At 41.2% G+C, this 25,790-nt stretch overlaps 2 protein-coding genes across 3 annotated transcripts; both read left to right on the forward strand.

The window, feature by feature from the left end:
* The first annotated feature begins 10,749 nt into the window (after positions 1–10,749).
* LOC105041351 (alpha carbonic anhydrase 7) lies at positions 10,750–14,227 on the forward strand. Of its 2 annotated transcripts, none has more exons than XM_019849209.3 (7): positions 10,750–10,965; positions 11,047–11,264; positions 11,515–11,621; positions 11,718–11,820; positions 11,914–12,084; positions 12,190–12,243; positions 13,793–14,227. In XM_019849209.3, exons 1-7 carry the CDS (start codon positions 10,872–10,874, stop codon positions 13,859–13,861), a joined length of 816 nt encoding a protein of 271 aa, XP_019704768.1. In that variant the 5' UTR covers positions 10,750–10,871; the 3' UTR covers positions 13,862–14,227. The 2 variants fall into 2 exon arrangements, with proteins under 2 accessions (XP_019704768.1, XP_010916593.1); XM_010918291.4 differs by having other exon boundaries at positions 10,750–10,962.
* An 8,234-nt stretch (positions 14,228–22,461) lies between these two features.
* Positions 22,462–25,425, forward strand: LOC105041350 (alpha carbonic anhydrase 7). The gene is made up of 7 exons (XM_010918290.2): positions 22,462–22,677; positions 22,764–22,981; positions 23,201–23,307; positions 23,404–23,506; positions 23,597–23,767; positions 23,871–23,924; positions 24,802–25,425. Exons 1-7 carry the CDS (start codon positions 22,587–22,589, stop codon positions 24,883–24,885), a joined length of 828 nt encoding a protein of 275 aa, XP_010916592.1. The 5' UTR covers positions 22,462–22,586; the 3' UTR covers positions 24,886–25,425.
* Positions 25,426–25,790: the final 365 nt, after the last annotated feature.

Below are 25,790 nucleotides of genomic sequence, written 5' to 3' on the forward strand. Positions count from 1 at the left end.
TGTGGGCGGAACCCGGCTCCCGTAGGAGTCCGGGTGAAGTCTTCCTCGCGGGCGGAACCCGGCTCCCGTAGGAGTCCGGGTGAAGTCTTCCTTGTGGGCGGAACCCGGCTCCCGTAGGAGTCCGGGTGAAGTCTTCCTTGCGGGCGGAACCCGGCTCCCGTAGGAGGGTGAAGTCTTCCTTGCGGGCGGAACCCGGCTCCCGTAGGAGTCTGGGCCTTCCATTTTGCTCGAGCCGGTGTGAGGTTCTCCCCTCGTTACCAGCCTGGCTGTGGGGACGCGTTAGGGCACTGTAAGGCCTCTCCCCCCATCCGGTCTAAAAAAATCGGGCCTTCAACTTTGCTCATGTCAGGACGAGGTTCTCCTCCTGTTCCTGACATGGCTGTGGGGGCACATTAGGGCGTTGTAAGGCCTCTCCCCCCATCCGGTCTAAAAGAACCGGGCCTTTGACTTTGCTCATGTCAGGACGAGGTTCTCCTCCTGTTCCTGACATGGCTGTGGGGGCGCATTAGGGCGTTGTAAGGCCTCTCCCCCCATCCGGTCTAAAAGAACCGGGCCTTTGACTTTGCTCATGTCAGGACGAGGTTCTCCTCCTGTTCCTGACATGGCTGTGGGGGCACATTAGGACGTTGTAAGGCCTCTCCCCCCATCCGGTCTAAGAGAACCGGGCCTTTGACTTTGCTCATGTCAGGACGAGGTTCTCCTCCTGTTCCTGACATGGCTTTGTTTTTGGAGGAATAAATCCACGCCAGGTGGGAAGGGCACATTAGGTAGAAAGGAAAGTAGATTCAAGGTGAAATCGTAAGTGATACATTTACAGTTTTCCCGCTCCTCCTTGAGACCCTCTGGTGATGGAGTCGATGGTCCCGATGGGAGGCCGATCCCCGGGTTGCTCCTCCCTTCTCTGCGGTTCAGGCTGTGGGAGGGCTCTTGGCCGGTCTCCTCTACCCTCAGGCCTGCGGCGGATGAATCTGTCGAGTCGACCTCGTCGAATGAGCTCCTTGATCTTGTCCTGGAGCTGGATGCATTCTTCGGTGTCGTGGCCGTGGTCGCGGTGGTAGAGGCAGAACTTGTTGGGGTTGCACTTCCCGGGATGTGTGCGCATCCTCTCCGGCCTAGGGAGCTGCTCCCTGACCTCCATTAGTACCTGGGCCTTCGAGGCGTTGAGAGGGGCGTAGTTGCGAAATCTCCCTGGTGGGGAGCCCCGCCGAACCCCGCGGTCCGGACTTCTCTGCCTGCATGCCCGGGGTGGAGTATGGGCGCACTTATGTCCAGGAGGGGATCGGGAACGTGGCCGGGCTTCCTTTGGCCTTTTCTCAACTGCGGGCTTACTCGAATCTCCCGCTTGACGCTCCCTTGCTGTCTCTTCGTCCTTCATTTTGAAGGCTTCTTCCGTTCGGGCGTATCCTTCAGCCCGAGCCAGTAAATCGATAAAATCCCTGGGGTACTTCTTCTCCAGGGAGAACAAAAGATCATTCTTCTGAAGGCCACCTTTCAGGGCGGCCATGACAACTGATTGGTCCAAGTTTCGGACCTCCAACGCCGCGATGTTAAAGCGATTGACGTAGGCCCGTATGGACTCCCCTTCCCTCTACTTGATGTTGATGAGGGACTCCGAACCCTTCCGGGGGCGCCGGCTGCTGACAAAATGGGCCACAAATTGGTGGCTCATTTGATCGAAGGAAAAGATGGTGCCCGACTTCAAAGCCGAGTACCAGTTCCTCGCTGCTCCCTTCAAAGTAGACGGGAAAGCCCGGCATAAGATGGCGTCAGGAGCGCCGTGAAGCAGCATCATCGTTCGGAAGGCCTCCAGATGATCAACCGGGTCCGAAGTCCCGTCGTAGCTTTCGAACTGGGGAAGCTTGAAGTTTGGCGGGATTGATTCCTGCATGATCATTTGAGAGAAAGGAGGATCAGTACAAATATCCTCACCATGAGCGGGGGGCGCGTGGCGGAGTTCTTCAATCCGCCGGTTAATCACCTGGAGCCTCCGGTCCAGAAAATCCTCTCGACTTCGAGTCTCGAGGGTCCTCTGGTAGAGCAGGGGCAGGGATCTTCCAGGGGTGGAGTCGTGGTCCGATTGAGGGCTCTCTACCCTCGGATTTATTTTCCCGGGAAGGACGGGGCGGCTGGCCCAGGTGGCCCGCCCCACCGTCGGGTTCTAACATTCCGGAGATGCCCTTTCCGGGTGCGCCGACGCCTGCAGTTGCTGCTGCTGCATTGCTTGCACAGCTTCGATGAGGCCTCTGACCTGCTGTGCCAGCAAGTCAAATTGCTCCGCATCGACCGCCACCGCCGGAGGAGGAGGAGGAGGCTGGGAAATAGGAGGGGAGGCCGGAGCCTGAGATCTGGCCGCGGAGGCCGTGGACCGTCGTGTGGACACCTTGCGCGAAGGCATCGAGCGTGGATCTCGCGGGGGAAAATTAGGAGTGGGTGTCGGAGAGACGATCGGAGGCGGCTCCGTTGAACACTCCTTTAAGAACAAGGGTACCGCGAAGGCTCAGCCCCTTCCTCTAGCGCCAATCCTGTTGGTGCAAAAATCTGCTTGCGCCGGAGAAGCTGAAGTCGGAGAAGCCGCGGTCGCCGTCGGGACCTGCAAAGGAAGTCTAAACCGGAGGTGGGGTTGCTCCGGCAAGACCCTCCGACGCTCAAGTCAGTTCTCTGCCTCAACAAGAATGGAGTGCTCGAACGGAGAATTTAGCAGAGTTTTGAGATAAGAAATGAGCTTATCGAATAACGTATCTGAGTCTCCCTTTTATAGGTGGAGGAAGCAACGAATTGATGGCGACATTTGTAACCGTCTGGCAGTGGACTGCCCAGGGTCAGGCAGAGTTTGCTGCGAAGCGTAGTGGGACGAACCCGTGGCTATCGCTGGGGCGTGCCACGTGGAGTCTGCCGCATGAAGTGGGGCGGCGTTTTGCCGTCGTGACTTTCCAGTGGATGAGAGAATCGCGCAGTATCCGTTGCAGGAGGTGGAGCAGGATCGTGACCGTTTATCGTGGCTGGTCAGGTAGTAATGGAGCCGTGCGGGATCCGTCATGGGGAGTGGAGCAGTGCTGCGATCGTTACTGCGGCCTGTCAGGGAGTGGTGGAGCTGCACGGAATCCGCCGCAGGAAATGTAGCAGAATCGTGGCCGCGATCGTGGCCTGGGAGCGCTGATACTGATCTGTCGGCTGAAGTTCGGCAGTGGTCATAGTCCGGCCACCGTAGAGGTCCGGATGAAGACTGTCTGCAGCCGTTGGAATCGAGGACGGAGCCCAGCTCCCGTAGGAGTCCGGGCGAAGTTTTCCTGCAGTCAAGGTTAAAGGCAAAGTCCGGCTCCCGTAGGAGTCCGGACGGGGCTTACCAGCAATTAACGTTGAGGACGGAACCCGGCTCCCGTGGGAGTCCGGGCGGAGTCTGCTCGCAGCTGAAGTTATCGACGGAGTCCGGCTCCCGTAGGAGTCCGGTCGCAGTCTGCCTTGCAGCCGTTGGAGTCGAGGACGGAGCCCGGCTCCCGTAGGAGTCCGGGTGAAGTTTTCCTGCAGTCAAGGTTAAAGGCGAAGTCCGGCTCCCGTAGGAGTCCGGACGGGGCTTACCAGCAATTAACGTTGAGGACGGAACCCGGCTCCCGTGGGAGTCCGGGCGGAGTCTGCTCGCAGCTGAAGTTATCGGCGGAGTCCGGCTCCCGTAGGAGTCCGTCCGGCTCCCGTAGGAGTCCGATCGCAGTCTGCCTTGCAGCCGTTGGAGTCGAGGACGGAGCCCGGCTCCCGTAGGAGTCCGGGCGAAGTTTTCCTGCAGTCAAGGTTAAAGGCGAAGTCCGGCTCCCGTAGGAGTCCGGACGGGACTTACCAGCAATTAACGTTGAGGACGGAGCCCGGCTCCCGTGGGAGTCCGGGTGGAGCTGTCCTGTAGTCGATGTCGGCGGCGGAGCCCGGCTCCCGTAGGAGTCCGAGCGGAGTCTGCTTGCGGCTGAAGCTGTTGGCGTCGAGGATGAAGCTCGGCTCCCATAAGAGTTCGGGCGAAGTCTCCCTGCAATTAAAGTCAGAGGGGAGGTCCGGCTCCCGTAGGAGTCCGTCCGGCTCCCGTAGGAGTCCGGTCGCAGTCTGCCTTGCAGCCGTTGGAGTCGAGGACGGAGCCCGGCTCCCGTAGGAGTCCGGGCGAAGTTTTTCTGCAGTCAAGGTTAAAGGCGAAGTCCGGCTCCCGTAGGAGTCCGGACGGGACTTACCAGCAATTAACGTTGAGGACGGAGCCCGGCTCCCGTGGGAGTCCGGGTGAAGTTGTCGTGTAGCCGATTCCACTGAGGATTTTGGCTGTGGGTATTTTATACCCAACAGTATGTAATCAAAAAAACTCAAGTATTATATGATGTAATAAAAAAATAAATTAAATTATTTATTTATATTAATTATTATTCTCAAAATCTGAACTCGTGTCTATATAGTCGTCCTCAGTATCTAATGCGCATTAGATAGATCCCAAGTATTCATGCAGGACTAGAAAAAATCTAAAGAATACCTTTAAGCTAATATTTGTGGATGAGATCCTTCATTGTTAAGCAACCTCCTTTTCTATGGAGTTCGTATTATTATTACTATGTATACTTGTGTTATTATTATTTTTACTATCCATGTATATTTGTTAAACAAATAGGTGGCAATAGTAGGGGTGGGACGGATGTGGTAGAGGAGGAGCAACCTGCTTCATGAGTACAAGGATAAAATACAAAAATAGAGCTTCTGCTGCCATATAACATACTACTGAAGTAAGTACATAAGGGTAATGTAATGCACCAGAACAAGCAAAACATGAAACAAAAACCCAAATTTACTAATGCCACCTCCCATGGCAATCAGAACAATCCTGCCTATCCTCTTGGTTACAGTACCCAAAGTCTGGAGAAGGCACACCCAAGTAATCATCTGTCTCATCCTGCTCCCATTTGTTTACTTAATAATTGAAATACAAGAAACAGAAAAAAATGAAAACATGGAAGTAGTCCCTAATCATATTCTTGAGAAAAAGGAGGAATCATGTTGCGGGATACGGAATCATTGCCAACTTATCCTAAAATCCTTCTAGATTTGAGTGTTTGACGCTTGCTTTGGATTCTATTTCCAGGACGGGTTGTCTTTGAAGCGGAAGAAGGTTCACTTTCCTTCGCACAAACCCACCATCTAATTGCATGATAACCACTAGATGGATGAAAAAAGGAGTTTGGATTGGAATCTATGCAGAGTACAATCCAAGATGGATTTTATGGAAGAAGATCAATCATTCTTCCAAGCAAAAAATACAACCCGAATATATCTATGAAGCCCACCACCAATTTGCCGAGTTCCATGAATTTGAACTTCTACAGGCGATGAGCATTTTTATACATGTGTTATAGTGAAGTCTTTGAGGAGATCATTAGAATCCTCAACGTCATTGCTTTATTCGGAGGTCTTTACCCGCTCCAAGTTGATGAGAACTGATTGACCTTGGTAAACGAGAAGGCAAGAAACGTGGAACAATCTCTATAACTAAAAAGATTGTGCTTACAATGTTGCTCTTGATGCATTATTGTTGAAACATGGTCTACTATTGGAATTATTTGCTTAACAAAGCAGGTAGAAATAAGTTGGATCCACAAGTCTGATCTTCAACTCTCCCGTGAATCCCAGAGAGAGAGAGAGAGATGGATACCGACAACTGTGCAGCGACAGCGACAGCGGCCCGATGATGGTGATGGTGATGGTGACAGTGGCACGGCGATGGTGAGGGCGGCACGGCGATGGCCCTAGGGGAAGGAACCACTATAAGAGATGGAGAGAGAGAGAGAGAGAGAGAAAAAGTGAGGGAGGGAGAGGAAGAAACCAGAGAAGCAGACGCCGGCGGTGGCGGTGCCGGAGGGAGGGCGACGATGGTGGCGCGCTCGATTGGGGAGGGAGAATGACGGCGCCGAGCTCGATCGGGAAGGGAGAAAGAGGATCGGTATGGCGGCGGCGGCGTGAGAGAACGACTAAAAAAGAGGGGCGACGACCGGCACGATGGCATGGAGGGAGCATGCCGACCAGAGAGGGCTTCAACCCGGCCGGTGGCACGTTCGATCGGAGAGGGAGGATGACGTCCGGCATCGAGCTCGACTGGGGAGGGAGGAACACGACTGACGGCGACGGCTTGAGAGATCGAGAGAGAGATGGGCGTGAGGAGCAAGACCGATGACAGTCGGCACGGTGGTGACCTGGGAGAGGATAGCAACTGAAGAGGGAGGACACCCGCCGGCGTCGAGCTCGACCGGGAGGGAGCAAAGTGTAGGCGGCGTGGGCAAGGAGAGGGAACAGTTCTCTTGTTTTAGGGTAAAATTTTACCCTAAAACAACATATTTTTTTTTCAAATTAAACGATCTTTAGCGACGAAATAATTTCATCATCAAATATAAAAATTTTATCAAAAAAAATTATATTTTTTACAATAAAAATTTTTGCGTCGCAAATGATTAATTTTTAGCAATGAAAAATTTATTTTGACATAAATAATTTTTTTTTGGGGACGACGGCGGTGGCGGAGGGAGGATGACGGCGGTGGCCTCGGCTGGGGAGGGCTTCAACCCGATCGGTGGTGTGCTCGATCGGAGAGGGAGGATGATGGCCGGCGCGATGGCATGGAGGGAGGATGCCGGTCGGAGAGGGCTTCAAACCGGTCGGTGGCGTGCTCGATCAGAGAGGGAGGATGACGACCGACGTCGAGCTTGATCGAGGAGGGAGGAAGAGGACCGACGACGGCGGTGTGAGAGAGCAAGAGAGACCAGCACGATGGCGTGGAGGGAGGATGCCAACTGGAGAGGGCTTCAACCCGATCGGTAGTGCACTTGATCGAGGAGGGAGGACGATCGATGGCCGGCGCCGAGCTCGATCGGGGAGGGAGGGAGGAAGAGGACTGATGGCAGCGGTGAGAGAGAGCGGCGTGGGACACCTAGAGGATCTCTCTCGCATTTTGGGGCAAAATTTTACCCGAAAATAATTTTTTTTTCAACAAAACAATCTTTAGTGATGAAATAATTTCATCACAAAAAATAAAAATTTATCTTAAAAATATTTTTTTTACAACAAAAATTTTTTCATCGCAAATGATTAATTTTTTACAACAATAATATTATTTTTGATGATGAAAAATTTATTTCATCGTAAATAATTTTATTTTTGACGATAAAAAAATAATTTTATCGTAAAAAATAAGACACTAGTGACGAAAAAATTTCATCGTTAAAAATATACTTCTAGCAACGAAAATTAAAATTTCATCGCAAAAGATTTAATTTTTTTTAATAAAATAATATTTAGCGATGAAATATTTTCATCGTAAAATATAAAAAAAATTATCGTAAAAACTATATTTTTTGCAACGAAAACTATTTCATCGCAAGTAATCTAATTTTTAACGATAAAATATTTTTTTCATTATAAATAATATTATTTTTGATGACGAAAAAATTATTTCATAGCAAAAAAATAAAACTTTAGCGACGAAAAAAAAATTTATCACTAAAAATTTACTTCTAGCAACAAAAATTATAATTTCATCATAAAAAATGTAACTTTTTGCGATGCAAATTTTTTTCATCGTAAATACTAAATTTTTGACAATAAATTTTTTTTATCACAAAAATAAATTATTTATGATGAAAAAAAATTTCGTCGCTAAAAATCAGATTTCTTGTAGTGATTAGTTAATTTTAGTCGTAAATGGTCCAAAACATAGGATCGATCGAGATCCATATAAATAGATGAATATCTGGATTATGTACGGTTGCTTCAAGATCTATGCATATAAATGAATTATCCCGATCATCTACTGATCGCTTTGAGATTTGTGCAGAAGAATGAATACGTTGGATCATCCAATGGTTGATATTGTAAAAGAAAAATAATCATTCTTTCATGCAAAACATGTAACCTGAACCCTTATAAAACTAGTTTTAACTTAAAAACCTGACTTATTTAATTATTCATTATTATATAAATTATAATGAATTATTATTAATTTGTAAACCGGTGCTGTTGATTTTCTAGATTCAATCCAATTATCTGAAACTGTAACTAAGATTAATATTAGTGTGGAAAAATATGTGCCATACTAGTACTATTTTCAGAAACAATGTAAAAAAAAAAATTAAAGCATATAAATTAATCATATAATTTTCAAGGCTAACAAGAAAGACGTATGATTTAATTTATTGATTTTGTTGCAGCCTTAGTTGACGAGATATATCCAGATTGGCTCGATATTTTTCTATGTACCGTTTAGATGATGTCTTGCTAGACTCATTTTTGTTATCATTGGTGCATGTATGGAGTTTTCTTCTCAACGCCCATTTAAATAGATGTTGACTTGGTGAAAATCTTATATATTTACTTTGTTTTGCTAAAAAGTCTAATATTGAACTTAATTCTTCACATCTGCACATGATGCACTTCCATAATGACTGTTTCTATTCCCATAAAAACTAATATTACCAAACCCAGATGTTGCTGGCCGTCGGTGTTGCGTGAATTTATGATTGCTAATTATAATCTATCCTTTTTTTTTTTAATGTTTGGCACCAACACATGTCTATTTGGAACGCTGACCATGTTGCACATATAACCCATTCCATGTCCTACTTGGTCGATTTCCATGACCCACCTATTCAAGTCAAACTCCCAAAATTAATTCTCCTTCGTCATACACCAACAATCTCAGTATCTAACAATCTACATGTATAATTTTATACAGATTTCCATATTATATAGTGTTGCAATTTAACTCGGCACTCGTAGACCATCAGCAGTAGAACAAATCAAATGTCCAAAATTATGCATAGCATGAAACTTGGATCAGCAATTACGTCAAGCCTTCGATGATTCTTATGTCTACTTTGGTTCTGATGTCACCATGTCCTTTTTTTTTTTTTTGTTTCCTCCGCGTGTCCCGAACGTTACAGGGAGCGGAACGAGTCCATGGTCTTCATATGCGAACAAATGAAGGTTGGTGACTGGTTGTCCAAAATACCCGATCAGACTTTTTGATTTGGCTGTTTCGTGACTTGTGAAGGCACCTGGTGTTACTTTTCGTTTGTCTATAATTACCTGGGGTCGAGTCCAATCGATACAGGTTGGATCAAAAGATCATTAATCCGAATCAAATTTATTTATTAAAAAAATTAAAAATTTATATTTAAATTCGATCTATTTAGTAAATCGATAATTCGATCCGATCTGCTTAATCTATTTATTAAACAGATTGAGTTGGTTAAATAGATTAAACATATTAAATAAATTTTTAATAGATTAAATAGATCAAATTAAATTAATCAGAAATAAGATAAATAGATTTTAAATAGGTATTAAATGAATTAAATGAGTTAAACGGATTATCTAAATCAATCTAATCTGAATATTAAATAAATCAAATAGATCAGATATCTGAAACTCAAATCATACTGATCGGGATAGATCCTCGCCGCTTAACCGACTAGCCCTTTTCTTTGCCTCCCAATCGATTAGTTATGCAATATATAATTCATCTCTGCACCGGCTGAGTTGCCATGATTCAATCCAACTGGTATCAGCGGATTTGGACCTAATCGGCATTCGACTGATCAAGATCAATGAGACTTGACTACCAACGGCAATGAACCTAACCAAATCGGTATTTAACCGATTTAGTTCGACATGCAACCTACAATTAGCTAGTAATATTCGACATCTACCCGACTACTTTCTCGAGGCCATATCAACTATCTGAATTAACGATGGTCATTCGACTTGGATATTAACTACATACGAATATGTAACGTAATTATCATCTATGAGCGGCCCATTACTCGGTCTCAATGGTAGTTAATAGGGTAATTGCTCACTAAATACCATAACTCCCATATTCTGAATATTTAAGAACAAGAGTTACACAGTAACAGCATCACCTACCCTATAAATACCAGTAAGTAATAGAGGACCTGATGAGCTTTTTTAATATAAGCTTTTGCTCTCAATTTCGGCTCTCTGGCTGTTCTCTTTCTCTGACTAATTTAAGCATCGGAAGATCCTTCATCGGATAATTTTTGGTAAGTAGATTTCTTTTGCAGGTTTCCTGCTATTCACAGTTCAGATGCAACAGCTCGGCTCTCGACCGACTATCTCATTGGAGACAGACTTAACAATACTCAAATATTAAATGGGTTAAATGAATGGATCTGTTTATAATGCAAATGTATTTAGCCTAAACATAAATCTTTTTACGATGGATCGGACATTGATTGGATTTGATGGGCCGGATTATATTTTGCCGGCCTTACCTCTGTCTTGTAATCACTTGTGTCTTTTTGGCAATAAAGTAGGGAGGAAGTTCTTCGTTTCCTTCTTATTCCCATTCCCATTCCCATGAAAATGAAAAAAAGATAAATAAAATTATGGATCCCATCGTCGTTCTATGATGCTCCGAACGCGGCACTCTCAGGAGAAAATAGCAAATAGACTTAGTCTATAATAAATATTGTAGAGTAAGCCAATATAAAAATATTTTGAGATAGTTAAACAAGTATATTAAGATAGTTACAGCTGCTGCGGCATTTGTTTCATTGGTTTAGTGTATAGCATTTATCCAGACCAAGTCTACCTAATGATTTTGGATGCTGCTCGTTCCCTTGCCGTCTCCAATTCCAACCCACCGTTCCCATTGTAAACTTGACTCGTTCTTATACACGACACACGACGAGCATATATAGAGCCCCTTTATTGTGGGACAAAGGTGCCGTTTCGCATTCTAGTCTCTGAACAAAAGAATTGATCATCGACATCCACTTCGCTTTCCTCTTCCCATTTCAAACACTTTCCTCCTCTCAATCAGGGAGCCATTCTGCTCTGAGTACAACATGAAGCCCCAAAGATTTCTTCTCCTCAGCTCCATCTTCCTTGCCATCTTATTCTTCTTCAACACAAGCCCTGTGACATCTTGTTCACAAGGTGGTAAGCAAATAAATCCACATCCAACTGTTAAACTCCCGATGCTTCCATGTGCTAACTTTTCTACTACATCTGTTCCATTAGAGGACGAGAGGGAGTTCAGCTATGTGAGAGGGAGCAAGAGAGGGCCCGAGCACTGGGGTGAGCTCAAAAATAGTTGGTCAGCTTGTGGGACGGGCAAGCTCCAGTCACCGATCGACTTGTCTGACGAGAGGGTGCGGGTGCTTCCCCAGTTGGGTGAGCTACGGAGTTCCTATCACCCTGCCAATGCTGTCATGAAGAACCGTGGACATGACATTGAGGTAAGTAACAATCAGTCCCGGGACTTTGGAAATGAAACCAGTTGGCTAAAATTAGACACAACTCATAATGGTGCGATATTGGATTAATTAGCATGTACCACATACCTGCAAGTATAATGTCTTGCAAAAATATTAATTTGAACACTAGTTCTGTTTCTGTAATCTAAGAGTACGATGCAACTAATACTACGAGCCCGCTTATTGTGATGCCTTGTGAGTGGTGATTTGATTGAGGATGCTCTGGTGTCAGATCGAATGGAAAAATCAGACAGGGGGGATATGGATAAATGGAACCAAATACGTTCTCCAACAATTGCATTGGCACTTACCATCAGAGCATACCATCAATGGGCGCAGGTCTAGCCTATTCCAATCTTTTCTGCTTTTTGTTTAGCAAACGTTTCAAGCGAAGCATATTGAAGAAAGCTTATGGATGTCGTGATATAATTGCAGATACTCACTTGAGTTGCACATGGTTCATCAAACCGCTGACAACAAGACAGCCGTGGTCGGTATTTTGTACAAAATTGGCCGCCCTGATCCATTCCTTGCCAAGGTTAGCGGCAGAGCTCAAAGTATTTTACTTGCGTGATCTGAGCCATGACAGTGGAAGAAGTGATAATACTAAATTGTAATGCTTGTAATTTAGATGGAGGACTACCTTAAGAAAGTGGAAGACCTGGCAGAATTGGAGGAGGAGAAGTTGGGCATGGTGGATCCAAGGGACGTAAGAAAAGGGAGCAGTGAGTATTATAGATACATGGGTTCCCTGACTGCTCCTCCTTGCACTGAAGGAGTCGTGTGGATCATCATTAGAAAGGTTGGCGTTTCCTCGTACTTGGCCGCTCTCGGGCTTCAATGACCTTAGAAACTAAAATCTTTATATATATATGGTTTGCACTCACGCGGTAATCAATGTTTTCAGGTGCGAACGGTTACGCAGCAGCAAGTGAACTTACTGAGAGAAGCTGTCCATGATGTGAGTAGTCTCTGAAGCCCGTCCATACTCTTTGGTCTTCGTAGTTGGTACCAAACGTTTCGAAAGGACTTATCCTTTTCAGCTTTCCATTCTCATATCATGTTTAGGCCTGTTGATTCCATCTTCATGGTTTAACTGCCATTTAGCAATCAGGGTCAATCAACGGAATACGAAGTTGATCCCCAGTACTCGGATTTGATAGCCATTTGATATTTAGCCCCTTGCTTGTGTATAAATAAATGTGCATGAAACAAAGTGCAACATCGGATGGAACATATTGGAACAACGCTATGGGGACTCATAAAAATCACTCAGCATGTGTGTTGTGTTTTCATTGCTCCCCTTAAATTGGCCTTGAGAAGTATGACACGTGATGATGAAGCAAAGTGAATGGTGCAAGCTATCTGAGTGATTTTTCTGAGGTACCACGGCATTGCTCTGTAGGAATAATGAATACATGTTTGGATGGGGGCTAATGTAGTACGGAGAAATAAATCTCATATTAAATTGCTATATTTGATATGAAAAATAGATAAGAGATAATAAAATAAAAGGTGGATTCCATACCTATTTTTTGAAAAAGAAGGTAAAATAAATATCATCGAGAGATGGTATTTATTTTTCTATGCTAGATTATTGAGCGGTGATAATTCGAAAATATCTTTTCTTACTAGAAATGCCCTCAATATTAATTTTATATTAATTACATTAATATAATTAATATTAATTATATTTATATATATCATATTATATTTAATATATTAATTATCTATAAATAATTAATAAAGATTTATGAATAATTAATAAATATTTATTAATTATCAATAAACGTAGTATAAGATTTGTTAATATATATTCATATATCAAAGTAGTAAAATTATTTATAATAAGAAATATATTATCAAATCTAAGTATAATTAATTTAAAAAAAAATATTAATTTATGTAAATATATTTCAATATCCAAAATAGCTAGTATCAATAGTATTTATATAAGTAGATCATAAATGACCAGCAAATGGATTAAGAAAAAAATATTATTATCTAAATTATTTGTTTAAGGACATTGTTAGAGATTTGACAATATTTCTATATAAGATTATTTCCAATCGAATATAATAATTTTTTTAAATAATTTTTTATTAATCAAAAATAATAAAATTTATTTTTTTATAATTATTTTTTTAAATAAATAATTATTTAAAATTATCAAATTACTCCGTAATCTAACGTATCTCAGCCAAACGAAAACTCTTAGTTTTCCTTTGAGGACTAAGAGTGCACAAAACGACAACCCACTCTATAGCATCAAATGGAAGTGACACAATGGGATGGGAATTTAATTCCTCTTTTACTGGAAATTCAACCAACTGAGCCGGTTTCTTGGCTTCATGAAACTTGTTTCCAATTCTTCGGGAGTAGAGTATATATGGCTTAGAATGGAAGATTTATTGCTCGCCTACTCGATTGACATCAGAAAACTGAAGATGTGATTATTTATTTTTGAGTTGTTTGTGGAGACGTTATTTTGACCGCCTGCTACCTTGCAGGATGTGGGGATGAATGCAAGACCTCTACAGCCGATTAACAATAGGAGTGTTGGCTTGTATCGACCTTGAAGGATTCGATCTTGATTCGACGTATGTTACTTGAAAGTTAGTGTATTGTGGAGGATAGCATGGCGTACTTGGACTCATCACAGCAGCTGCTGATCCGGTGGTTTGATGTGGCAATAGATCATATTGTTTGATGTGGCAATAAATCAATTTGTTTGATAGGGCAGTAGAATCCATTTCATCCTGCTGCTTTGGGCACTTTAGATGATATCACACTAGTTAGGTTTCTGGACATGTATTACAGTTTCTTTTTGATGTAGGCCCAAGCTGCATGCGTTTAATTCATGTATATCTCTTATTCGTTTTGATATTACATTAGGAATGCTTGCTCCCTAACGTAAGTAAAATCGCTACTCATAATTACCTTCCTGAGCCCTCTTTATTGGAATGTGGGTCATTTTAGCATAGAGATGCACATCCTGGTGTGGTAGTGGGGTATGTTTAAAAAATAGTTCGTTTTTGCGTTCCTGAAGCCCCAAATGGATTGGATTGTTTCTCCTATTGCCCACGAAATGAAAGCGTCACCCATTCTGAGCTTCTCCAACGGTCTTCTTGTGGACAGAATAAGATTCTGCTCCCCCTCCGTCTATCTTTGCCCGCTTTGCTAACCTTCGCTCGCAATGCAGCCCGGTCGGTGGCAGGAGGCGGTGGAAGAAATGTTAGGGAAGAGAAAGTGCCCTCTTTCTATCATCCCTGCAACTTCCCAAAGGCTTTTTTTTTTTTTCTTCTTCTTCTTTTATCGAACGCATGGCGTAGCTAGGTTCCATCCAATAATATCTGAACATCTCATGATTGGAAACACATGGATCGGTCTCACACTTGAGAGACGTAGATCAGGTTTGCCATCAAACCAGAACTCCAAGAGCTTTGACTTCTACCAGTACCAACGGATCGGGCCAGACTAAACCCTCTTCCACTTGGAGAAGGGGTGTGATAGTGTGTCAGCTTACTCGGCAATGAAGCCTGGAGGTTGCTGTCTTGGTTTTTCCTAATGCTCTGATTGCTGCATCTGCGCTGAAGCCATTGTATATCTGAGTTTGAGTCTAGTCAGGTCAAATTAAAACAAGTTTCCTGGACAATAATCTAAACTATAGTCACGGTTTCGGCACTTAGCCTGATCAAATTTATGATTTTGGTGAGCTCTTAATGCAGCTCAGTCTCCATCCAACTGCCAAGATTGTTCTAAGCTGGGAGAGATTCATCATTTGGTATACAGGTATAGACCAAGAAGTAGGCTGTTAGTTTATGATGGGGGTGCTTGATGTAGTAAGTGTGCTTGTTTCATGCTGTAAGCATGGTGTGGATGAATCCTTTTGGCTTCTGCATGTCGACCTTATTGCAATATCTAAGATATTTTTTATATTTCTCTATCATTCTCCGAATCTAGCATCTCAATCAGCCACGCGACTGTCATACATTCTATAGGACAAGGTCCTAAAAAATATGCAAGGTGTTAAATTCGTTACAATCTCAAAATCCCATAAACACTATTGACCTCAAATCAAAATGAATATTTCATATTAATAAATACCAATCCTTTTATAATTTATAAGACTCAGTCATCCAACTGATATTAATGATGCTATATAATCAATTCTTTCAAATATGATCCCAATCACTGTCAAATACATATATCCTATAACTTTAAAAGAAAAAAAGAAGAAGGGATATGGGTTTAAAAATTTCTACACACCAACACCTATGTAATAATAATAAATAAGAAATCAATAATAGTTGTTACCCATATAAATCTCATGTTACATGATACTACGATCACAAGACGTACATAGGAAATACATCTTTTATACGCAATAAATTACGTCAAACACCTTTCTCAAATTGTGGTATATCGGATTTGATAATATTTAAGTGTTCGAATTTAGACTATCACAATCATATTTCTGGTCCGTCACGAGGCATCAATACAGTGGCTAGTTCTACGGACTACCACAACTATATTTTTGACTTGTGATGAGACACCAATTTAGTGGCTAATCTAGGAGACTACGAATGCTCAATTCTGACTACCACAATTCATTTTTAGCCTATGGTAGGGCACCAATAAAGTGACTAATTTAGAAAACAAAGGTGCTCAATCCTAAACTGCTACAATCATATTTTCAGTCTATGACAAGGCACTAATACAGTGATTAGTCTTACAGGCTATCATAACCATATTTTTAGCCTGTGACAGAGACATTAATAATATGGCTAGTCCAGAGCACCATAATCTACCATTGAGTCAAATAATTCAAATTTATGCTTGTCAAGAAATTATAATTCAATATCACTCTTTTGCAAAATTCAATGCATATAAGTACCAAATTCATCCAAATCAGGATTAATAATATACGATACATAACTTCATACATAGTCATATATATAATTAACAAATAAATATATAGCATGCATCTATCAAAAATCACATCGAGTAAAGTTATTGATACATAAAAATAGTTTTTATATAAATAGACGATCAATGTCTGGGAATTCTTATTTTTACTGATGACGAACTTGATCACAATGTTTACTAGTCCACCACGGCATGTCCAACCAATCCATATAAATACAACTCATTCCCAACCAACCATTAGCAAAACATGTAATACTTATTGTTGGATTCTTATTTTTAAAACTTTAATATCCAAGTTACTCTAGATCCTAAATTTCTCAATTCTACATTAAATATGACTAATTAAGAAATAAAGATTTAGGATCTATCTTGATTTAGGATTAGAGTATCAATTTTCTTGTTCAACATCTTCGATCGATTGACAGCATCCATATATAATTGGAATTGATAATCAGAAGAAATCATAAAGCGATCATAGTTGTGATGAAAAATTATGAGAGAGGAAAGACATAACTATCTAGATAACAATAACTAACAATCTGAGTGGATCAGATTTGGGTGACTCGACCAATAGATTAAGAAGCAAAGATCCAATAAGTTGAAATCTCATGGTATTGCCAATGATGGGTATTCTATAAAAATCAAGGTGGAGAGCAATACCAGTCTAGGACCCTCTATTGAGATCAATTTGATATTCATAAAATAAAAATCTAGATCCCTCAACTAGATCGATTACCATGTAGGGAGAGAGTGGAGAGAGGAAGTAAGAAAGAAGAGAAAGAAAGGAGAGAAAGGAAAAGAGAAGAGGAAGAAGCGAGAAAAGAAGAGAGAGTTTCTCTTCTTCGAAATAGGAAACTCCCCCCCCCCCTCTCTTCTTAACAAATATAAGTAGCAGTAAGATCGGGGCCAGTGACTTACGGTAGCGGCCAGCAGCATCGGACGTTTGCCTAGGCATTACCTCTAGTGAAGATCCTGACAAAAACATTATCAGTCATGGTGACCGACGGCAGGAAAAAAGATAAAGGCCATCAAGATAACAACTTAAATAGAGGGAACTCGTGTTTCGACTCATCGATTGGTATCTACTCTTTCTCTGATTATGGGGAAGATGACTAAGGACCCAATCTAACTCCAAAGGAAACCTTAGCCCCGAATAATGGCAATCCAAATGGAATCAAACCAGAAATGGAAGAAGAACAAAAGCATGGCAATTTCCATTTTAATCGAATCCGATGACTTGTCGGTGATATACTAGCCATCGACGATTGTGATGAAATTAGGACCCTCTTATCTTGACTCCTGCAGTGGATCAATGGTAAATCAATAGTCTCTCTAATCCCACTTAATGAAAAATCAAGAAGATGTTCTGGCACCTTGCCGCTAAAAGATCGGAGATGAGAGGCAATGCTTAAAGGGAGGAGTCGGGTGCCTAGGCCGATTTCTAGGACTTTCATCGGAGTCCGGCAAGCTTTAGAATTCCTCCTTCCAACAGACTTAGAGGTGTGGGACTTCGTCGGGAATCCTTTTCCTGCCTCACGTGCCAGCCACGTGAGATTTGAAAAATCTTCATTTTTTTATGTGTATGTGTGTCTTGTACCAAAATCTGTGTATTCTAATATTTGTGCTACTGAGTGGGCTAGTTAGCCTATTTCCACACCATTGGTCCATGTCTTGTTTCCGGGCCAAAGGTGCTGGTCCGCATACCATTTCTGGAATAATCGTCCAAAAAAGTCCAGCGTAGACGCCAGAGAAAAAACAAAAGAATAAGAAAAGGCATTTTAATTTGTAGTCCTGATCTTGGGAAAGAAAGATTTGCCAATCTACAGTTTCTAGTTTCTTTTAATGTTAACTAAAATCGGAAAAGTTCCCTATTAAAAAGGCAAAGCGGAAGAGATAAATAGATACTCTTTCAAGTAGTGTCCCTTTGTTTCAACATATGTTAAGACAAAACATGATTATTATTATTACAAATATATACAATTATATTATTAAAACACGAACAGTCCAAGCAGGATGTTTCTGAATTAATTTTGCATCAGAGTCATGCAGTTTACATTAGTGATCTTAGACCATCATCAGAGAATCGATTTTAGAAGTGTCAGTTTGCTGAAAATCCTGAAAGCCGTATGTTTGTTTCATTCAAATTAATCTCGCATGCATTGAGCGCTCCAAGAATGGATCATGTCTGGGGAAGTGATTGCGTATTTTTATAACAAACTTTAAGTATTGACTGCATGGCGATGAGTTCATTGGATTTAGTTATTGGTCTTAAAGCTGGATTATATCGTCATAAGTTAAGACGGCATCCATGTCTAGAAAATATTTTGATTTTAAATCAAATTTAGACTTTAAGACTCTTGCACGGATTTGATAGTTTCATCATGATAACGTCCGGAGAAAGAAACATGGTCACCTTCACAGTTCCGGCCTATTGGCCGAGATGACCTAGCTGATTTGATTGATGGCCTGTTGTTGAGAAAACCACATCCTCCTGCTTCACCACGCTCTCGCCGTCATGAAAACCCGCTATCCATAAACAAATATATAGAAAAGCATTCTAAGCATGAGATTGCGTGAATGTATTATCTACCCTCAAAATGACATCAGGTTTTAGACACATTTGTTTACACAGGAAAGTAATTGATTATTGGCTAACTTTATTTGTAAATGATCCGAAACATAAGACTGATTGGGATATGTGTAGAAAATAAAAAATCTGAATCATTCATAATTATTTTAAAATTTATATAAATAAATAAAATAATTTTAATTATTTATTGATTTTTTCGAGATCTATGTAAAAAGATGAATAACCTGAATCATTTAAGAAATTAATTTAAAATTACACTGGATAGATAATAATCTAGATCATCAATTAGTCACTTAGGGAGCCATATAGGTGGATTGAAGGAGTTTGAAGTATCTTTAAATCGATGCAATGGATGATCCAATGATGGACCCGCATGAGGGAAGGTAAGTTCTTACACCACGTGTCATGGGATCCTTTTATGATATGGAGAATAGTTTGGTTATAATATAGTTTTATATTAATTTAAAATAATAGTTTATAAATTTTGAAAAATTTGTTTGTAATTTTTAAGATGGAGGGGTTGCCTTTGAAATAATAGTTTTACGACTTTATATTGTACTCCATGAATAGAGCTTTTTTTTTTTTATCCTCATTGTAACTCCCATTCAAAATCTGTCAGAACATTGATTAACATGCAGCTTGGCTTTGCTGACTAGATGCCAAGCACTATAGATCTCATGACAGAAGGGATGGGGATTTTGCAATATAATGCTGACAAAAACCGACAGCGGTTAGGTAACGGCCATATCAACCTGCAGTATACAAAAGCCAAATGCCCCAATGGTGGGCAACATAGACTTTATTCCTTGAGTTGACGTCTAGGCGGAGAGTTGAGGATGCAAATGGACCAGGCCTGGGATTTGGACATGTCCAACTTCGGAAAGTGCCGGAAAAAATTGGCCCATAGGCCAGCCCATTTGCAGTTCTTCATGGTTAAATATTTTGCAAGGGAAGAAATGTGTACTTGTTCCATGCGTTATTGTAAAAGATAGAAGGAGAACTACTACAATTTTATGGTGATCATAAAAGGAATAATGAGTATAGCAATCCTATATTGGTCGAACTTTTTCTTAAGAAAACAAAATTGTCAATTTTCACTACTCCTCCTTGGGTGACGTCTCAATTAGTTTCATCGATGTTTTTTCAGCTGTGCTCTATGGATCATGCTAGAATTTCAAAACTTTGGTTGCCATGCATGGCTACGAGCTCGTGTCTCAACTAGGTAGGAAAAGGTTCTTTCTATAAAGATATATTACTTCTTCAGGGATACTTGCCCTTCAGTAAAGAATATTTCATGCAAATCTCATTTTGGTTTCGGTAATTAAGCCAATTAAAATACTTTCTCCATTGTTTTATGATGTGACAAGCAAAGGGCATATGACAGAGTTTTTGGACTCTATATTTTACACACTTCTCTCATCCTGCGGTTTCAAAAGTTATTTAAGATATTATTCATAATAAATTCTTTGTCGGATTGGATAAAAGCTTCTAATTTGCATCCTATGTCCATGCGCATAAAAGAGCATAAACCTTTAATTTGCTTCCTATGTATACGCAGGCTCGAGAATCTTCCCAGCGTTGTCTATGCCTTCCTTATATGGAGCTTCGTGAGGCCCGGGAAGCCATCCTCGTAGCCATTCAAATTCCAAATTGCAGAGTTATCTTAGAAGGAGATCAAAATACGGAAAGTTTTCATGTCCTCTTGTGAGAGAGATTCAACTTTTGTTGGGTTCCTTTCAAGCTTTTCGGATGATTCATGTTTTTGCGGGAAACGAACTTGCCTGCGGATTGGTTGTGAGAATCTCATATTTTAGCTGCTTTCTTTCATCCTTCGCAGCTTGCTCCTCATCTATTGGCACTGGTTCAAAAGAACTCCATGTGTACAGGGAGCCTAGGTCTTCTTCTTCTCTTTTTTTTTTTTTTGGTCTATAACTCATCAAAAACGAAAAACCATTATACTAAGTACATGCAAGAGAAGAATTGTGATCTTTTACGGTGATTATAAAATAGATCAGACTATATATTTTATATAAAAAAATAATTCATCTTCTTTCGCAACGCCATCCATTGCCTCACACAATGACAGCTTCAAGATCTATGTACACTGATGAAAGAAAATTGTTAAAGTGTTTGGAGATCGATATAGATATAAGATATAATCTAATGATTGATGTCCCGGAAGAAAATCAATCATTGGCATAAAATATACAATTTAAATCCTTATAAAACTGGTTTTAAGTTAAACAAGTTGACTTTTTTGTTTATTTATATTTTAGTTATTATATAAATTATAATAAATTATTAATAATTCGTAAAATAAAATTGTTGATTTTCTAGATTTTAACAATTTATTTGGAACTGTAATTAAGCATAATATTAGTGTGGAAAAAATGTATTAAATTAGTACTATTTTTATATGCAATGTTAAAAATTAATTGAAGTTAGTCATGTAATTTTCAAGGCTAATAAAAAAAGACATGATTGAATTTATTGCCTCAGCACATGAGATACATCCAAATTGGTCCAATATTTATTTTATATTCTACATAGATCATGTCTTTCCGGCATGAATTTTACGACTAAACTTATTAATTTGTTATAATTAGCGCATGTATTGAGTTTTCTTCTCAATGCCCATTGAAATAGGTATTGACTTGGTGAAAATTCTTACAGATTTACTTGGTTTTGTGAAAAAAAGCCTGATATTGTATGTAGTTCTTCACGTCAGTATGATGAACTTACATAATGATTGTTTCCATTCCCTTAAAAGCTAATCTTACTATTTACCAAAAAAAAAAGCTAATCTTACTAAACTCAGCTAGTAACATGATAAAAAGCCCTGGGTGCTGCATAAATTTATGACTGTTAATTATTATATTATTTTCTTAAATCCAGCAGAAACATGTTGCTATTCGGTGCCAACACGTCTATTTTGCCTGCTAACCAACCATGTTGCAGGTAACTCATTCCAAGTCCTACTTGGTCGGTTTCCATGATCGACCCATTCAAGTCAAACTCCCCGATTCAATTCTCCTTTTCTCCTTCGTCATACACCAACAATCTCAAAATCCAGCAACCTACGTGTATAATTTTATACAAATTTCTATATTATGTAGGGTTGTTCGTATTCGTTTCTGCTCGCAAGTAACTGCTACCTCAGCAATTGGAACAAATAAAATGTTCAAAATTATGCACAGCGTGCTAGTTGGACCGGGCGGAGCTTGTGTCCGTACGTTTACCCCGTTTCTTTCGAGTCTAAACGTACCTTGGGGGCCCGATGCTCAAATTACCCGGATTCTCATGTCAGCATTTTGTTTTTTTTCTGCTTTCGCGTGTCCCAAACGTTACACGGAGCCCGACGACTTCATAGCCTCGGCATCCAGACTGGAGAGAAATGGTGACTAACTGTCCAAGATACAGCTGTCTTTGGTCATACTTGTAAATAAAGTTGTGCTACGGGAGAAATAAGGAAAATATGTGTCGCAAATCCAACGATGGATCCCCAGATGCTCCCATACGGCAGTCTCGGATGCTCCTCATGTCCTCCCCGTTTCCGATTCCAACCCACCCCACCCGCTCCTTAAAGTTTGACTCATTCTTGGGCACGAGGGAAGGAATATATATATATATATATATGTATGGAAGCCATTAATTGCGGGACAAAAGCAGCAAAGGTACGGTTTTCCTTTCTAGTCTCTCTGAAGAAAAGGATTGATCTGCTCGACTCCACTTCGCTTTTTCTCTTCCCATTCAAACCCGGGGAGTCGTTCTGCTCTGAGTACAACATGAAGCCCCAAAGGTTTCTTCTCCTCAGCTCCATCTTCCTTGCCATCTTATTCTTCTTCAGCACAAGCCCTGTGACATCTCAAGAAGTTGGTAAGCAAATAAATCCGTATCTAAATGATAAAACTCCCATTGCTTTCATGTGCTAACTTTTCTACTACGTACATCTGTTCCATTAGAGGATGAGAAGGATTTCAGCTATGAGAGCGGGAGCGAGACGGGACCCGAGCACTGGGGCGAGCTCCACACGGAATGGTCGGCTTGTGGGAAGGGCAAACTCCAGTCTCCGATCGACTTGTCCGACGAAAGGGTGCAGGTGGTTCACCAGTTGGGTCAGCTGCGCAGTTCCTATCGCCCTGCCGATGCTGTCATGAAGAATCGTGGCCATGACATTGAGGTGAGCACCAATCAATCTCGGGACATCCAGTTTTAGACATGTATCACAGTTCTGTAAGTTTAATGTCTGGAAATAAAGATTTCATGAATTTTTTTGTCTAAAACATCTGAACATTAGTTTTCTACTTGGGATCTATAAGTACAAGGCAACTAATATTGCGAGCCAGTTTATTGCCATGCCTTGTGCGTACTGATCTAATGGAGGATGCTCTGGTATCAGATCAAATGGGAAAATCACACAGGGGGGATCTGGATAAATGGAACCAAATACGATCTCAAACAATTGCATTGGCACTCACCATCAGAGCATACCATCAACCGGCACAGGTATAGCCTATTCCAATCTTTTCTGTTTTTTGTTTGGAAATTGTTTCAAGCGAAGCATAATGAGGAAAGCTTACGGATGTTGTGATATAATTGTAGATACTCACTTGAGTTGCACATGGTTCATCAAACCACCGACAACAAGACAGCCGTGGTCGGTATTTTGTACAAAATTGGCCGCCCTGATCCATTCCTTGCCAAGGTTAGCAGCAGAGCTTAAAGTGTTTTACTTGTGTGATTTGAGCCTTGACAGAGGAAGTGCTAATAGTAAATTGTGATGCTTGTAATCTAGATGGAGAAATACATTAAGAAAATGGAAGACATGGCAGAATCCGAGGAGGAGAAGTTGGGCATGGTGGATCCAAGGGACGTAAAAAAGGGGAGTAGGAAGTATTATAGATACATGGGCTCCCTGACCACTCCTCCTTGCACCGAAGGAGTCGTGTGGACCATCATTAGGAAGGTTCGCATTTCCTCCTACTTGGCCGGTCTATGGCTTCAATGACCTTATTGGAACTAAAAGCTTTACATATGGTTTGCACTCATGTGGTGATCCATGTTTTCAGGTGCGAACAGTTTCAAAACACCAAGTCAACTTGTTGAGAGAAGCCGTCCATGATGTGAGTAGTCTCTGAAGCCGATCCATACTCTTTGGTCTTGGTAGTTAGTACCAAACCTTTTCAAAGAACTGATCTTTCTCAGCTTTCCATTCTCATATCATGTTTAGATATGGTAGCTCCTGAAAACATCTTAGGTAAATTGATTCCACGGCCGTGGTTTAACTGCCATTTAACAATCAGGGTGAAGGAACTGAATAAGAAGTTAATCCCCAACACTCGGATGTGATAGCCATGTGATATTTAGTACCTTGCTTGTGTATGAATGTACATGAAACAGAGTGCATGATCGTATGAAAACATATGAGAACAATGCTATGGCGAGTCATAAAAATCACTCAACTGGTGTGATGTATTTTCATTGCTCCCCTTGAATTGGCATCGAGAAGTGTGACACATAATGAAGCAAAGTGAATGGTGCAAGCTAGCTGAGTGATTTTTCTGAGTTACCGTGGCATTGCTTTATAGAAATACTGAATGTGTATGGTTGACCAGGAAGGGGGAAAATGACTTATCAGATTCTTCTTTTTTGAGGACTAACAGTACACAGAACTATACTCTCCTCTTTTGTCAAAAAAAAAAAAAAACAGTGTACAGAACTATGACCCACTCTATAACATCGAATGGCAGTTATACAGGGGGATGGGAATTAAATTCCTCTTTTATTGGAAATTCTTCCGACTGAGCCAGTTTATTGGCTTAATGAAACATGTTTCCAGCTCTTCCAGTTGGTGGTGGTATATATGGTTTAGAATGGAAGATTGATTGCTAGCCTACCTGGTTTACATTAAAAAACTGAAGATGTGGTTATTTATTTTGGAGAAAACCTATATTTGAACTGTTTGTGGAGCTGTTAGTTTGACCACCAGTTATTTTGCAGCATGCGGAGATGAATGCAAGGCCTCTACAGCTGCTTAACAATAGGCCTGTTGGCTTGTATCGACCTCGAAAGATTCGATCTTGATTCAACGAATGTTACTTGAAAGTTAGTGCATTGTGGAGGATAGCATGGCATACTTTGGCTCACCACAGCAGCTGCCGATCTGTTGGTTTGATGAGGCAATTGATCAAGTTGTTTGATGCGGCAATAGATACGTTTCATTCTGCTGCTTTCCGCACTTCAGACATATTACACCAATAAAGTTTGTGAGCTAATTACAGTTTCTTTCTGATATTGTCCCAAGCTGCTTATGTTCATACATGTATAATGTATCTTGAAGGAATGCTTGCTCCATAATGTAAAATCACTACTCAATAATTTTCTTGACCCCTCTCTATTGGAATGTGGGTAATCTTAGCATGAAGAGGCACATCCTAGTTTGGTAGTGGGGCACAGGGCTAGTGCAGTAGCTTGCTTCACATAGAGCATTAGATAGCATGTTTCAACCTAGAGGGTTTTTACACACACACACACACACATATATATATTGAAAGAAAAAAAAGATGGAGGGTGGTGGTTGGCATAATTTTATGCAGTCTGACCAGATCTAGGTGCAGTTCATCATGGTTCAGTGCAATTCATCAGAGTCTATTATGGTTTGGCTATAATTTGGTTCTCATTCATGCAAAGCATGATCAATATGTATTGTGTATCTATCCTATAGATTCTTGTTGAAATGATCCAGCACATATCCTATAGTCTCACACTTGACAAACAAACCTGACCTCCAAGAGCTTTAACTTCTACCAGTATCAATAGATCAGGCCAAACTAAAACCTCCAGTGTTTTTAGACTTCGCACCTCTTCCATCTGGAGTAGGGGTGTGATAATTGGGCCTGTGCTCGGTTAGTCAGCTTACTCGGCTATGAAGCCTCAGCTTGCTGTCTTGATTTTTCTTGATGCTCTGATTGCTGCATTTGCTGGAGCCA

This window comes from Elaeis guineensis, chromosome 3 (genome assembly GCF_000442705.2).
Source record: "Elaeis guineensis isolate ETL-2024a chromosome 3, EG11, whole genome shotgun sequence".
Taxonomy (NCBI): domain Eukaryota; kingdom Viridiplantae; phylum Streptophyta; class Magnoliopsida; order Arecales; family Arecaceae; genus Elaeis; species Elaeis guineensis.